The sequence below is a fragment of the Crassostrea angulata genome, chromosome 5 (genome assembly GCF_025612915.1).
Source record: "Crassostrea angulata isolate pt1a10 chromosome 5, ASM2561291v2, whole genome shotgun sequence".
NCBI classification, from domain to species: Eukaryota; Metazoa; Mollusca; class Bivalvia; order Ostreida; family Ostreidae; genus Magallana; species Magallana angulata.
The window spans coordinates 38,658,832-38,674,036 of record NC_069115.1 but is presented as its reverse complement, the minus strand read 5'-3'; the positions used below and the strand labels follow the sequence as shown (position 1 = coordinate 38,674,036).

The 15,205-nt window shown below is 31.8% G+C and overlaps 2 protein-coding genes across 2 annotated transcripts; one reads left to right on the top strand and one right to left on the bottom strand.

The window, feature by feature from the left end:
* Positions 1 to 4,305: 4,305 nt before the first annotated feature.
* LOC128185907 (toll-like receptor 4) lies at positions 4,306 to 6,880 on the top strand. The gene has a single exon (XM_052855613.1). The coding sequence runs from the start codon at positions 4,380 to 4,382 to the stop codon at positions 6,804 to 6,806; it is 2,427 nt and encodes an 808-aa protein (XP_052711573.1). The 5' UTR covers positions 4,306 to 4,379; the 3' UTR covers positions 6,807 to 6,880.
* Positions 6,881 to 8,611: 1,731 nt separating this feature from the next.
* Positions 8,612 to 14,825, bottom strand: LOC128184760 (uncharacterized). The gene is made up of 5 exons (XM_052854350.1): positions 14,718 to 14,825; positions 13,576 to 13,728; positions 12,110 to 12,208; positions 9,313 to 9,504; positions 8,612 to 8,985 (listed from the first exon to the last, which is right to left on the bottom strand). The coding sequence occupies exons 2-5, from the start codon at positions 13,709 to 13,711 to the stop codon at positions 8,753 to 8,755; spliced, it is 660 nt and encodes a 219-aa protein (XP_052710310.1). The 5' UTR covers positions 13,712 to 13,728; positions 14,718 to 14,825; the 3' UTR covers positions 8,612 to 8,752.
* Positions 14,826 to 15,205: the final 380 nt, after the last annotated feature.

Here is a 15,205-nt window from a genome sequence, read left to right as displayed (position 1 = left end):
TGTTAAAAGAAATTATAGTTACTGTAATATGAAATATAAATTAAATATAGATACTTATATACATTGCATTTGAACAAGAGGGAGACGATTTCCATCAATGAAAATAATTTATCAGATTTTTCAGGGTTTATTTACTGTGAAAGTTACACATATTTTTCCGTATTTGCTAGCATCGTAAAGTTTATTGAATGAACTACAAGTGTCTGTTGTACCATGCTGCCGCGTCCCCCCAGGAAACGAAGGTTGAGGATGAGCAAGCTACGCTCGCTGTGATTAAAAAATGTGATTAATGATTAATGATTCCGAAGCGATGAAAACTTTACTTTTCGGCTTTGCAAATTTGTTGTTTGGTCGACAAGTTTTTAATTCATCGTAACCGGATTGTTTGAAATTATAAGCTAGGTTAATTGTCAGCAAAAGTTATTTAAATCATAAAATAAACAAAACAGAGAAACAGAATAAAAATTTATGCATAGATATTTGTTTATACATTTTTTTTTTATTTACGTAGATAAAGGGGCCTATTTAAGACTTATACATGTAACGACATTCATAGCAAATAAATGAAAAAAAAATGTTCATTAGTTTTGTGGTTCCTATGTAAAGAATTTTGCATCTGCAAACAAATCAATATTTAAAACGATATAGTATAATTCCCCGTTTAAGTGGGCTCGATGGCCGTGGGCATTTTTAGACTGTCTTGATCTCCTTTAACAGGAGAGTTCTATATTAAAATATAGGAAAGAACAACAAATTAAAAAGTAAGAAATATCAAATTTTTCTTTACAAATTAATAGTCAATAGCTCAGCAAATCACATCTTAAGATTTTAGGTAGAATTGTTGGATAATTTGTTGATCATCCAGCCTCCCAAAGTTTTAGTTTGAATGAAGTCTATAATGTCTTTGCCTAAAAAATCGGGTGTAAGAATTCCAACAGTCTGGTATGTTTGTGTTTTATTTCAATGCAGTCTTTTAGTAATGTTTCAGTCTGAATTAATTACTGAATATTGTAATCAATTTTAATTTACTAGGCATCAAACATTCAAAGTATCCGGTACTCTGTTATTGTTTGCTACCTAATTTTAGACGACCTGTCCTTCGGTTTATTGTTAATATTTATTATTAGAACTTCCCGATTCATTTTCTTTCATGTAGCACCGCTATTTTTTTTTTATCTGCATGGCTAAACATAATTAATTTTTACGCACACCGAAACTAAAAATAATTCACTCTGGGAATTTTCCGTTTTTCAAATTCATGAATATTTTATTTCCTGTTAATTGTTTGCATTCAAGTTTTGTAAGGGCATATTTTTTACAGAAATCTTGCAAGATTATCAGATTTCTACATCCTTCTCTTTGAGATAAGCCCATTACATTAAAATATAATTTGTCTATGTACTTTTCTTTTTTGGTAAAATCCCCTTATTTTTACAAAGGGCATAATTTTATAATACATGTATTAGAAAAAAAATCGTGAATAAAAAGTATCAATTTTAATAGTCAATGAATTAAAATGAACATATTTTGATGTATTAAACATGTATAAATGTGTCAGAATCAAGTTCGAACAATAAGTTCTTCTAATAGTCCGGTCGCTTATCTTGATTTCATCTGTTAAAGTTACTTGAAGATGTTGAATTTATGCATGATATACTATTTCGAACGTCCACCAAAGGCAACTTGACCAATGCATGTTTTACTCGAAATGAGGTTTACTCTAAAATTATGTAGAAGGAACCGCAGTGTGAATTAAATTTGGTCATTTTGGTTGATTCATACTAAATTCAGTGTGGCTGAACCTGGAAAAAAAAATCAACCCCCTCAAAAAAAATCCAGGATACAAAAATTTTAGATTTTAGATATAAACAAAACAAAATACCCCCCCCCCCCCCTAAAAAAAACCCCAAAAAACAAAAAAACAAAAACAAACAAAAAACAAAACAAAAACAAAAAAGTGATCAAGACTTTTTTAGATGTTTTCTCCAAACCTTGGCGAATTGATAGAAAAAGTAGCAAAGAGTTTGATTGAAACAATGATATTTCACGACAAACTCTTTTTTCATAACATGATTTAAATGATATTGTATCTATAAGAAAGATTTTGCAGAAAAGCGGGATTATTCCTTAACGTGAAAAGGACTTTTAAATCTGCGTAACGCTAGCGTTTGAACACTGAATCTAAATATAGACACATTACGTGGACGATTATATTTGTTCCGCATCAAGGCAAAACACATATTACGCACATTTCTATCGAACACGGCAACCACTGTTTCATTTTTACAGATATAGTTTGGAAGATGGCCATATATTCTGTATTTTGATGTTAACACAAAACAATTTGATTTCTACTGTCCAGTATGTTTAAAATATTTTTTGGAACTACGTAAATAAATTTGATTCTGGGATATTCGAAAACGTCAGGGTTGTAATTATAATCATTACATATTTCTATAATATATTATACACGCCTAGTCTAGGTAAAAATGTGGAACAAATTTATCCGTACATATTTTCAACTACTTATTGCTTTATCACCGATTCTGACTATATATTTTGCATATTTTTTTTTTTAAAAGTTTAATGGCCTGTTCATGTATCTTTGAAACCGACATACCTGGTAATTTCCTACGAAATCAACTTAATTTTTTCATTGATGAGTAAATTGTTTTGAAATCCCTTGATAAAAAGAAAATGTTTGTAATTCAAGTGTATTAAACGTTAAGGAAGCGTAATATTGGCACATTTGCACATCACATTTACTTTCTTATATACTACGTTGCATTTTCTAGTGTAAAATTAACAGATTAAAGTGTAAATTTTACACTATATAAAGTGCTGCAGATTAAAGTGTAGAAAATTAAAAAAAAAAGTGAAGAGCAAATGTGGCACTATTACGCTGCCGTAAAACAGCGACTTAAACCAGAAAGTAATGTTGAAAACATGCAAAATAGTATATTGACAAGCGTTTAAATAACTTTATTCAAACATTTCCAAAATTATCGATATATATTTATTTACCTTTTTATGCAATTTTTAAAATATATTTATAAAAAATTCCAGCCGTTTCGGAATTAGAACCCCCCAAAAAAATTCAGTCTCGGTCAGTATTTATTCTAACGTAACAACTAGACTACTCTAGATATGCTTTATGTCGAGGAAATTTTACAGGCGCACTTTATTGCCCCCCCAGTTAGTTTTTTTTTTTAAATATATGCCTATTGATATGCCTCTTTGGAACCAAAATAGGAAATGACAGTTTTCAAGAAATTATTCTGACTCTTAATATCGTCTTCAAGTTAGTTTTATTTTAAGGAGGCAGTTTATCACGATAATGAGAATTCCATTTTTAAAAAGCGTGAAATCTGCCACATTTGTCTGTGTAACTATTTAAAAAAATATTTAAAGGTCTTATGAAAGTAGGTACAAATTTTTCATGATAAAATTGTATACTGCTCTATATATTACGTTGCATGTAAAAATATATTTACATCGAATTCTGTAACTTCGACTTTTCCATGCATTTCATCTGCTACGCCTTAAGTGGAAAATAACACATATTTGCAACACCTTCTTTATTCTTTAAATGTAAGGAACTTATGACGTCGTCGTAGTGTAATATTAATAATTTATAAATAAAACTAATATACATTGTATTCAGTTTAGATGTTTGAGATTTTTTTTTACATTATGTTGTAGACAATTCGAAGTTATCAAATTAAAACTATGAGGAACATACAACGATGGGTTTCTATACTTTTAATCAGTAAGTATGCAACTTAAGCTTATTTAGAGACTAAAAATTACATTTACATTTTTATTATAATTTAATTGTGTGTTAAGATGTTACGTTGATAGAGTGCACATTGATAGTTGGTATTGATGTAATGTAATGTATTAATGTAATGATATAATAATGTATTGATATAATGTAATGATGAATTAGTGTAATTAACCAACATAGACACTTCATTATATCGCAATGTTTCCCCCTTAAAGTTTTTTCTTAAGATTGACTTGATTTGTGATTTTTCTTTTTGAAAGTTGATTTTTTCACACATTATGTAATCAATTGCAAGATAGCTCCATCTTCATCTGCTATGCCAGAAAACTGTTTTTGAGTTTTCATTAGAACTGATCTACATAGAACAATACCATAACATTGGATTTACATGTATGATAATAAAATAGGATGAGTGTAACACTCTATATATGGCCTCATTTTAATATATGTGCATAAAAATGTATTTCACTAGTGAATTTTAAAAGATTTAAATTCACAGCAGTAAATAACACCTTTAGTATTTAGAGATATTTCCATAGCTGCATATTAAGTTAAAGTTGTTTTTGCTTTCTCAGATAGCATAGTTGTGGTCATGACACAGATGTGTACAATTTCCCACTATGCTGATGATTGTGGAAATAAAGGATTGCTGTGGAACTGTAGTGGCTTAAACATCTCCAAATTACCAACAGAGCTACCTCCCGAGTTGGAAAATAACAACGTCACGTTGGATTTGTCCTTTAACCAGATTAGCTCGTTGACAGAAGATATATTTCAACATATTGCACGTTACTCAAAGGTCACTGCAATCATCCTAAAATACAACAGTATAACAGAAATTGCATATCTGGCCTTCCAAAAACTGACGAGCTTATGCAGTTTGGATCTTTCTTATGCACATCTTGAAAGAAAAGAAATAGATTCCGAAGCATTTTCTAATCTTGACAAACTTCAGGTTCTTCAAATCCACGGGAATGACTTCCAATATTCTGGCTATCCTGGCATATCACTTTCCAAAATCCATTCACTAGAACATTTAAAAATTGACATTTTCCATAACTTTTCATTTACAAAGCCCTTTGAAAATTTAACAAAATTATCCCAATTAGAATTTCATGTTCTCAACGCTTTCAAATTAACCAATGCTTCATTTCAGGGCCTTAGGTACTCTCCAATTCACAACCTAACAATGAATTTTAGCAGTTTTGTCGATTGTGACGTACCAGAGGATCTTTTCTGCTCTTTTCCATACCTAGATAACGAAATCGAAATTTATTTCGGTGGCGATTGCGATGTGTATGCAGCACTTAAGTCCTTAAAATGTTTACAGAATCAAACAATTATACAAAAACTGGATTTGCGGCAAAACAAGAAAGCTATTGAAACTGATCCCATCATTTTAAACGAAAAATCCGCCAAGTATCTTGTCAATATCTGCGTGAGGGTGCTACTTTTGGGAAGCTGTCATATTGGATATTTTAAAGTAAATTTACACGGAACAACACTATGGAAATGCTTAGATTCTTTAGATATTGACAGTAATAACATGATATATGTTAGTTTTGCAACAGTTTCCGCAATTTTCTCAATGCCAAAACTTAAAAAATTTAATGCGTGCTGCAATAACAATAAAAACCTTATGTTAGGAAATAGCTCACACCATGTGCTAGGAAATGATTACTTCTCTGTTAATATAACTTTACCAAAGAATTTAGAAGTATTAGACTGTTCTGGAAATTACGTTCACAATGCTCTAAGATGGACAACAAATTTTTCATTAATAGGTGAAAAATTGCAAAAGTTGGATCTGCAACACACAAATTTTCCTCTTAACTTTAAAGGAACATTTAACCTTCCGTCATTGAGTTTTCTTAATTTATCTGAAAATACATTTAAATATATTCACCCTGATATATTCCAAAATGTAAGAAATCTTCGGATATTGAAGGCGGTAGATATCGGTGTAGGGCACATCTCTGAAAATCTGTTTAAAAATCTCAGACACCTGGTGTCACTCGATTTTTCTCAAAACAGTTTAAGAAGTTTACCACGCTCTCTTTTAAAAGATCAGAGGGAATCTTTATTAGAAATTATACTGGACCGTAACATGTTCACTGCCCTTCCAGATGTTTTGATAAAACATGAAAAGGTGCAGATGCTGTCTATCCGGTACAACTTAATATCGAAGTTTTCTAAGAGAGACCAAAGCCTATTCAAATCAACAAAAAATCTATCATTTCTCTTAGAGGGTAATCCGATTTCCTGTTCATGTGTGAATATCCAGTCTTTGAGATGGATGAAAGATCACCAAAATTCAATTTTAGATCTCTCAACAGTTCAATGCGCGGAGAGTAAAGATCCTATTTATCAATTGTTTCACGACCAAGTTTGGGTGAAATTTGAACTAGGTTGCCAGGCAACCGACTGGCTAATTTTTTCACTCGGACTACTGGTGTTCACAGTGTTGACTCTCATTTCCATAGCTGCCATTAAAAAATACCGAGTTCATTTGGAATATGTTATTCTAAGAATAAAAAACAGATTAAAAGGTATGCCATTGCGAATCAGTGAAGGTGATGTGTTTTTGTACGATGTCTACGTTTCATACGATGAAGTGGACTACCCGTGGATCCTTGGGGAATTGTATCCAAAATTAGAAAGACTTGGCGTAACGGCATGGTTGACAGATAAAGACTCAATCCCAGGAAGACCGAGGTCTGAGGAAATAGTCAGCTGTGTCACCGAAAGCAGGAAAGTGATGTTTGTGGTCAGCGAAAGTTTTACGGATAAAGGATGGTTTTCATATGCTGTGCAGATGGCCATTACGCATGCATTTCATAATCAACGTCAGGGATCCATCGTCGTTTTAATCAAAGATGGCGTCCCTTTAGAAAGGCTCCCAGACGAAATGAAAAACATATGGTGGTGTATTGAACATATCAGATGGCCAAAGAACGATGGTACATGTAGCGACGAAGTGATACTATCAGAATTATCTAACATCATGAAACCGAAATAAACATACAGTTACTTACATCTTTTTTCTCTCTGACGAAATTGATAATTGTATATAGCTACATGCGCGGATCTAGAAAGGCGTCCGGGAAGGGGGGGGGGGTTGGATCGGCGCATGATCTAGTATATTTGTAAAACACTAGTGTCTTTTTTTCCTTATCTGAACATTTTAATATCGATTAACCCAGGATAGTGGTCGTGAACATTTCATAGTATCACAGTGTATGATATTTACGTTTTTTCTATATTTCTCATTGCGTAAAATATAATTGTTTTAATTAGAAGAATTAAACTTTTTGAATTTGTCTATATATATATTTTTCTTTGGCAAATCAAATTTGTCCATCAATCCTTGCCTTAAACAATCAAGAAGAGACGTTTTGTATTTGGATTGTTCGTTATCTGCGATAGTGAGCTCTTTACTCCGGGAGGCTGAAATAGTCAACAGATTAACCATTTACCAAGATTTGACTTCTATATATGATATTCTGGGCCTCAAACTATCTTTAAGTTATGAAAAAATTCCAATATTTTTAACTTTAAAATTTGATCATTTTCCTTTTTACTATATACCGGTTTTTCAATATTCATAAAACCTTTGTGCCCAAACTACACTTGTACGTGCATTTGCTTAATGAAAAAAATTTTGAAAATTTATATCTAAAGACCCCTCTTTTGCTTCAGGTTTCAGTACAAATAAAACTAAAATGGGAATTTTGCACTGCAACCGACTTGAAAGAACCCGGATGATAATGTTGAAAAATTGTAATAAATAATGTATTGTAATGAATAAAAGATGTCAAATTTTCCCATTATAAATCACCTTAAGAAAGGACGAGATCGCATAACATTTGTCTGCAGCTTCGTTTCATATAAAAGATGAAAGAAAATCTATCATGATTTTGATAGCTTTGAAGCGAGAGTCATTAAAGTTGGCACTTCCTGATAAGTGTCCATTGTTTAATGTGTTTTTTATTGTGATGATTGCCATATTATCAATGATTTCATAGACCTAATAAAAATAATTTTCGGTCTAGTTTGTAACCATCTGATTCAAATGATTAAAAATGAATAAAATATGTAGGTTTTAGTAACACAAACGATATGCATATTGTCATGTTGTAAATTTTGAATTTACCTGGTGGCAGTAAATACAAAATTTAGCAATAAAAAATAACACATATTGTAAATACAGCTCTATGGTATTGGGAAGGCGAAGTGGAGTTCTTTTTTCATATTAGCGCACTGAAGTTCATTTTTCTCCTTTCACATGTAGATAGATGTTGATAAAATACATTGACCAAGCGAAAGAGAAAAATGTACCGTATTGCGCTCATGTAATTTAGGGGCTTTTGAATATAGTTGAGCAGAGGTAGAAGTCTACGGAGATTGTATGTGAACAGTGTGTCCCTACCACAAATAGTGATATTTTTGTCTTGGTCATAGAATGTATTCTATGAGGTATTTTATATTAAAGATTAAGAACGGTCATGCAAAATGAAACAAAAATTCTGACATTATTATCATTTTTTAAAAATTATCATGAGTAGCATTTCACACTATTTCTGTAAATTTCCGAAATGTTATGGAAACGGGAACCTTGGACACACTTTAAAAACTGTTATCCGCAGTCCCACGATCATTGGTCTGGCGTGAAGCTTAGAACAGATAACAATCAGGCCATGCCAGAAAATTGAAGAAAACTAAAACATTTTAGATGATTTTTTATCATTTACAACTACTGTCAAGATAATGAGATAGCTTATGAACTTCAAGAAATGTTCAAAACCACTTTTTCATAATGACAAATAACGACAGACCAGATTTATTTTTTCTTGGAATCATAAATGATAAGCATTCTGAAGCATCATTATTCTATGCCTTAGTAATTAATGGATCATAGATATAAAAATAAGGTATCAATCTATGTAGTGTCTATTCCTTAAAATATCAAACTTCACAAAAAAAAAATCGCTCGAGATTACTGAGTGGAATTGCGACTAGATCAAAACCAGCATCTACAGCAAAAACCAGTCTCGTGTAACTAGGGTTATTTTCATTTCTGATTCCCGTCGGTGGTGTGTAAGGTAGGGGACTCCCATCTTCGATTATCCATGGAGACGAGCCGGTAGTTCTTTTTCCTTGCACGAAAATGCCGTCTGCCATTACAATGTTATATGACGCTGCCAAAAACATGTAACAAAATAGATTAAAAAAATTCAGGATTTGAAAAATATGAAACAAAAGTGATATAATATATGGATGGATGGATGGATGGTCGGATGGGTGATCAGTTGATCATAGATAGATAGATGGATAGACAGATAGATAGAGAAATAGATAGATAGATAGATAGATAGATAGATAGATAGATAGATAGATAGATAGATAGATAGATAGATAGATAGATAGATAGATAGATAGATACAATGTTGTCAATTGGTGCCCGAGTTATGAGTCATCAGAATTTCATTTATCAAAAAGCTTACAACCAAGAGCTGATGACATACCAATCAGTCTTCGAAGTTCTTCCACTTCCTCGTCCGAGTTCAGCAATAGCAGTTGCCCGCCTTCGTTTGCACAGAATTGACTTGCAGCTCCTGCATTGATGGGTGAGGGGATAACCACGTAACGTAAGCACCCAAAATAACGGTTATATATGTATCCAGGGAGGGGACATGCAGATACTGCAGGTACTGTAACTGCAAAAAAAAACAAAAAACAAGAAAAATAAAACACAAAAAAACAAAAAAAAAAAACAGAAAAAAAACCCCAAACTAAATTGATGACATTTGACTCTGTATCACTATGTATACAATTCAAAATCTGATCAGTGTCTTGTACAATATATGTGTAACGCAATATAAAGTTTTTTCGTCTAATACATTTAAATGAAAACTTATTAAATAAGATTTCTTAATATTTATTTTTAATATTTAAAAAAATCATTAAGATGCCTCTTGTGTACTTTTTTCTGTTGTTAAGAGGAAAACGATTTATGGAGTGAGTCTTGCAGGAATTATTGATAATATGACCAAATTCTGGAATAAAAATATAAAACTCGGATACATATAGGGAAACTATTAGTGTGCATTTTAGAATATTATATGCTCTACGCATTGTGTGACTGTATAAAGGAATGTACGAGGGTTGTTCGGTAATTATTGAGACATTTTCTCTTATTCTTTTAGTAAAATAGATAAACCCTTGAAATTTCACCATAACGTTAATCAGGATAGAGATTATCAATGTGAAAAGTTTCTTGTCCATGGCATGAATAGATCATTCCTGGTAAGCTGACCAACGTGCCCTCGTCCAGTGACTCGGCGCAACCGCAAACTTTTCGCAACGTCATTTTAACGCTTCTTATTGCTCCTGTGTTTTAAACACCTTACAAATGAATGGAAATAAGAATAATTCTCTATTTCTCATCTTTTGTTTTCATTTCAAGATGTTTTCATTTACATTTTCTCTAATTCTTGTTATTTTTAGGGGATGAATCGAGTTATTTTTCCCGAAAGTCTAATTACTGTGAAAGTCTCCTTCTGTAATTTTTTTTAAATATATATTTTAGAACTGTTTACAACAGTTAGTGTGTCAAAAGTACTTGATAATCAATCCCTTTGGCCTAATTCTAGTTAAACAATCGGTGAAAAAATATGATGAACTGAAGCTTTATACCTTGTCTTGTCATCGTATAGTTTTTTAAGCAATTGATTGGCCTTAAAAGGTCTTCTTCTGAGATTTCCACTGGTTTGACAGTTTTCAATGCGCCGCCTTGACGTCAAAATTCAATGTAAAGTCGTTGTCAGATTTCTATTGTTTGGTAAATATATGTGTACCTTATCCGTATTTCAACTCGAACATCAGTGAAACTTGATCAAAAGTTAGTCGCAAAGAATAGCAGAATGAACATATTTAATTTGATTTCTTTTATCATTAACTGTAATTCTACGGACACTTATAAAGTAGATGTTTAAGTTGTTAAATCTCCGAGTTCATGGCTGCGCCGGGTACTCCGACCACCGATTTGTTTATCTACCGTCGTCAACAAAATATTAAATATTCTTCAAATATTACTTTGTTTTATTATTTGTTGGCGTGTCTTCAGTGTCTCTGCCAATTTTCACCAAAATTCGTCAATTAGAAAAGAAAATATTCGAGTTGTCTCAATAATTTCCGAACAACCCTCGTATATAGGGAAACTATTAGTATGCATTTAAGATTATTATATGCTTTACGCATTGTGTAACTGTATAAAGGAATGTATATAGGGAAACTATTAGTATGCATTTAAGATTATTATATGCTCTACGCATTGTGTAACTGGATAAAGGAATGTATATTTGTATATTATACATTCCTTTTAAGAGGGTTGGATGGTCTTAGCCAATTTTAGACATCACTTATCTCCTTGGTATAAAGAGCTTCGTACTAAGATGTGGGAAAATAGTAAAAAACTGCAAACGGTAGCATTGTCTAGCCACCTTACTAAAAGTTACCTTTTGATAATGATCTAGTTAAATTCATAACAATATAAACATTTATAAATGTTCATTTTCAATAAATATCAAATATTTGGTAAAAACAAGAGAGATAACTTTGCATTTTGGGTTAAAATAGCTCATTCCATAATAGAAACTAACGGAAAATGGAATTTTTTGATAAGAAAATCTCTCCCCCTCCTCCCCACTACCCGTGAAACAAAAGTTCTTTTTAAGGGATTTATATATGGTCAATTCTTTTTAAGGGGGTTTATATATGTTTATTTAGCATATTCATACCAAAGGGTGTGTTGTCTCAAGGGGGAGGGGGGTGTACATATGTAATAAATAAATAATGATAAACAAAATCCGATTTCAATGAAGATATTTTAGATCCGCCGTAAGCAAATCTTTCGTTTTTAAAAAAAGTGATTATTTGACTAAAATTTTATTTTGATATAAATGAAATTAGGAACTGTAAATAATTTTTCGTAAATTTCGAATATTTGGACATAAATGTAGGCGGGAAACGGGCGTTAGCGTTTGCAGTTCTTCTGGAGCTTATATTTTTATAAGGCGGCCCGATGGTCAACATATCAGTCATCAGATCCACCAAACAGATATTATTTGTTTACCTATGAACTATTATTTAGAAGAGAAATAATCCATAAATTTTACATTTTGACTTTGAGGTATTTTACTATATTTTTTAATTAGAGCTCTTCTTTGAAACAAGATCAATACTGTCTAAAAATGGCCGAAAAAAGGTAGATCTGATGGGAAATTCGTCGACCACGCAGCATTATTATAGTAATAACTGTACCTTTTGTTGACGTTGTTAACGTTGAACGAGGAATAACAGAATAAAGGATCAAAGCTGTCAATAGCGCCAATTCTTCTACAGTAAGGAGGTAACTCCCAGCTTTAAATGTAACAGAAATAAATAAACGTCATGAGAGATTTTTTGGAATCAATGAATAAAAATCGTAGTACATGAATACCGCCCCGTGCACAAAATCCCTGATTGAAAAAAATAATACATATATAATTCATACGTGAGAGACGTCAACAAAAATAAAATCACTTAAAAGAATGAAATTAATTACATTAATTTTCCAATGCTGTCGTTTCCTGAAAACGACCACTCTTTTTATAAGGGACAAGGTCATTCCATGGGTAAGCGTTAAAGTTACACTGATGCCCAGGGGGCTTTTGTCGTGCTTGCCACCGTCAATTAGACCTGGTCAATACTTTTGAGAGTTGATCGATGTCTGTTATCGAACAACTCTCAACGTTAACGGATTAAAATAATGCACGCCAAAGAGCGCCGTGTAGTTATGGACTTCCGTGTGTCGACGTATTTTAAAAAAGTTTTGGTTCTGCTATAATCAAATATTTACAAGGAGGCTGGGTGGTCAAACAAATTAACCACCATGTCTTTTTTGAGCTTTGACATACGATACATGTAGGTTTGTCCATGATTTAACACTAAGTAAAGAAAAAATAGAAATATTTTAGCTTTACAATGCGTGCATTTTCCTACATCTATATACATAGCTCTTTTTCATAAGAAGTTAAATATAGCCTAAAATGGCAACAACCATCTAGCCTTCTTGAATTATTAGTTATTATTAGGTCAAATCCCTCTATCTTTATTACTTGCTTATTGACCATGCAAGTAGTGTCTTCCTAAAAAATGTTCACCCCCCCCCCCAAAAAAAAAACAACCCAGAAGTAACTCTTTTCTTTTCATTATGATTCAATTATAAATCATCAGCATCTTTCATGCACAAAAATCGATAGAGATTCAAATTTTGACACAGGCATATTGTGGGTTCACACATGAGCACATCCGGGTTATAATACCTTGCTAGGTATTATTAGGCGGATTTTGTTATTACTGTGGTTTCATTAATATTCAAGGGTATCAATTTTCGTGGATAAAGTGAAAATTACAGTTTCAAGGATATGTAAATTCGTGGCCAACAACCCCGTCAATACAAAATGTTAATAGAAATTGCATTTCAATGAACATCTAATTTCGTGGATCAACTTAAAAACGAAATCCACGAAAATTGGTATTCAACGAATATTGATGAAACCACAGTATTGAAACGTATCTATAAGAAGGTAAACAATAATTAGGAAATTAACAAAATTAACCTTTGAATAGAATTAAGATTGGTGAAAACGGTTTTATTTGTTTACTCTTTCCTTTAATCGGATAAGTCTGCTCCAATTTCCAAAAAGAAAAAAGAAAAGAAAAAAGACGCTTGTTGACATACTTACAAAGAGACGCAGCGAAAGCAGAACCTGTTATTAAACTACTCAGCGCGATGAATTGGTTAGAGGTCAAGGCATATGTGGTCATCACTATATTTGATCCCAAAATGACCAGAATAAAATATTTCATCACGTCTTTCATTGTTGTATTGGCCGTATCTGCATATGATTTAAATTTCAAGAGCCGCTTCGATAAATATCTTAAAGAAAAGTGAAATCTATTTATTGAATTAGATTGATCAATAGTTAAATAAAAGAAAAAACCATTAATTAAATCAGACTGTGACAAAATCTCAACAATTGGAATTTTAAACTTTCTATAAAGACAGACTTGAAAATAAGACTATACTAGTACTAGACTATTAGATAACTAGATATATTTAAAATGAAAAATGAAAAATACAAAAATAGATAAATACACCACTCCCTCAAAAAAATGGCCAATGTTTGTAATCATGTACAAGTGAGCAATCAAATTCATATGCCAGTGTACATGTAGTTTTTAAGCGTTGAACTTAACTTTTTTCAAGGCAGTTAAGCAATTTCTGTGTCCGGCGATTTGCCACTATGTTTTCTCTCTAAAAAAATATCCGCTATCAAATAGTCCATGTCATTAATTGTTAGATTTTCTAAATTGTTTGCCAATTCTACAATACGCCATTTCCAATTCATATAACACGAATTCCTAAAGAAAGCGTTTTAATAGAATTATTAAGAATTTTATACAATGCATTGCCGCTGACGAGAGTTTATAAATAATTTAAAATGACACAATGGCGCGAAAGTGATTATAGCATAATTCTTCTTACTCATATATGAAGACAAGGTATATGTTCATGAGTATTAAATTAACCATAAAGGGGTATATGTTTTAGTCAAAATTTCTATCGCCCCACTTTCAATTGCGACACAAGTCTACCATTGAAATACTAAAAACCTGTATCTTTTAGATGTTTACGAATTGCTAATTTGAAAGTTCTGTAATTTAAAAACTTATAAGTACAAATATAAATGAATGTACAACTTAGATATATAGAAAAAAAATAAATAAATAATAAATAAATAAATAAATAAATAAATAAATAAATAAATAAATAAATAAATAAATAAATAAATAGAAATGTGTTTTAAGAAATATAAATGATCACCTTTCTTTTTTTTTTACCTCCCCCGCCTCTTAGTATCCAAGTATCCAACTACATGTAGTAATATAAAGAGTCGACAGGCATTAACAGGTAAACATAGGTGTACATGTGTATAAGTGACAGGCTTATGTGACGCGGCAGAATGGTTCATGCAATAATAACCATGTTCACGAAACTCTACTCGGACTCTCTTGTGTCATATTAGAGATGGATGGTCGTAGCCATGTTTAGACTATTTTAATCCCCTTAATAAGTTAAAGAGTTATGTATAAAGATATAAGAAAATATTTTTAAATCTTTAAATAGCAAATATAAGGATTTTTAATTTATCAATTAATTTTCAGAATGGATGGTTCCTGATTTTTTCTCGACACCCTTCTAGGTCGGCGCATTCTGAATAGTTCGTTGGTTGCATTAAATACACAAACGCATATGGTACTGATACAAAGTAAAAAAAAAAGGCTAGATAAAACCCCTGTTTTTGTGTCGAT

Bases quoted from the DNA above. Each gene is read 5' to 3' on its own strand.
- LOC128184760 (XM_052854350.1), bottom strand. From the start codon at position 13,711: ATGAAAGACGTGATGAAATATTTTATTCTGGTCATTTTGGGATCAAAT. The intron at 12,209-13,575 runs GTAAGTATGTCA...TTACATTTAAAG, and splicing joins TGCTTTCGCTGCGTCTCTTT to CTGGGAGTTACCTCCTTACT. The intron at 8,986-9,312 runs GTATGTCATCAG...TGTTTTTGGCAG, and splicing joins AGAACTTCGAAGACTGATTG to CGTCATATAACATTGTAATG.
- LOC128185907 (XM_052855613.1), top strand. From the start codon at position 4,380: ATGACACAGATGTGTACAATTTCCCACTATGCTGATGATTGTGGAAAT.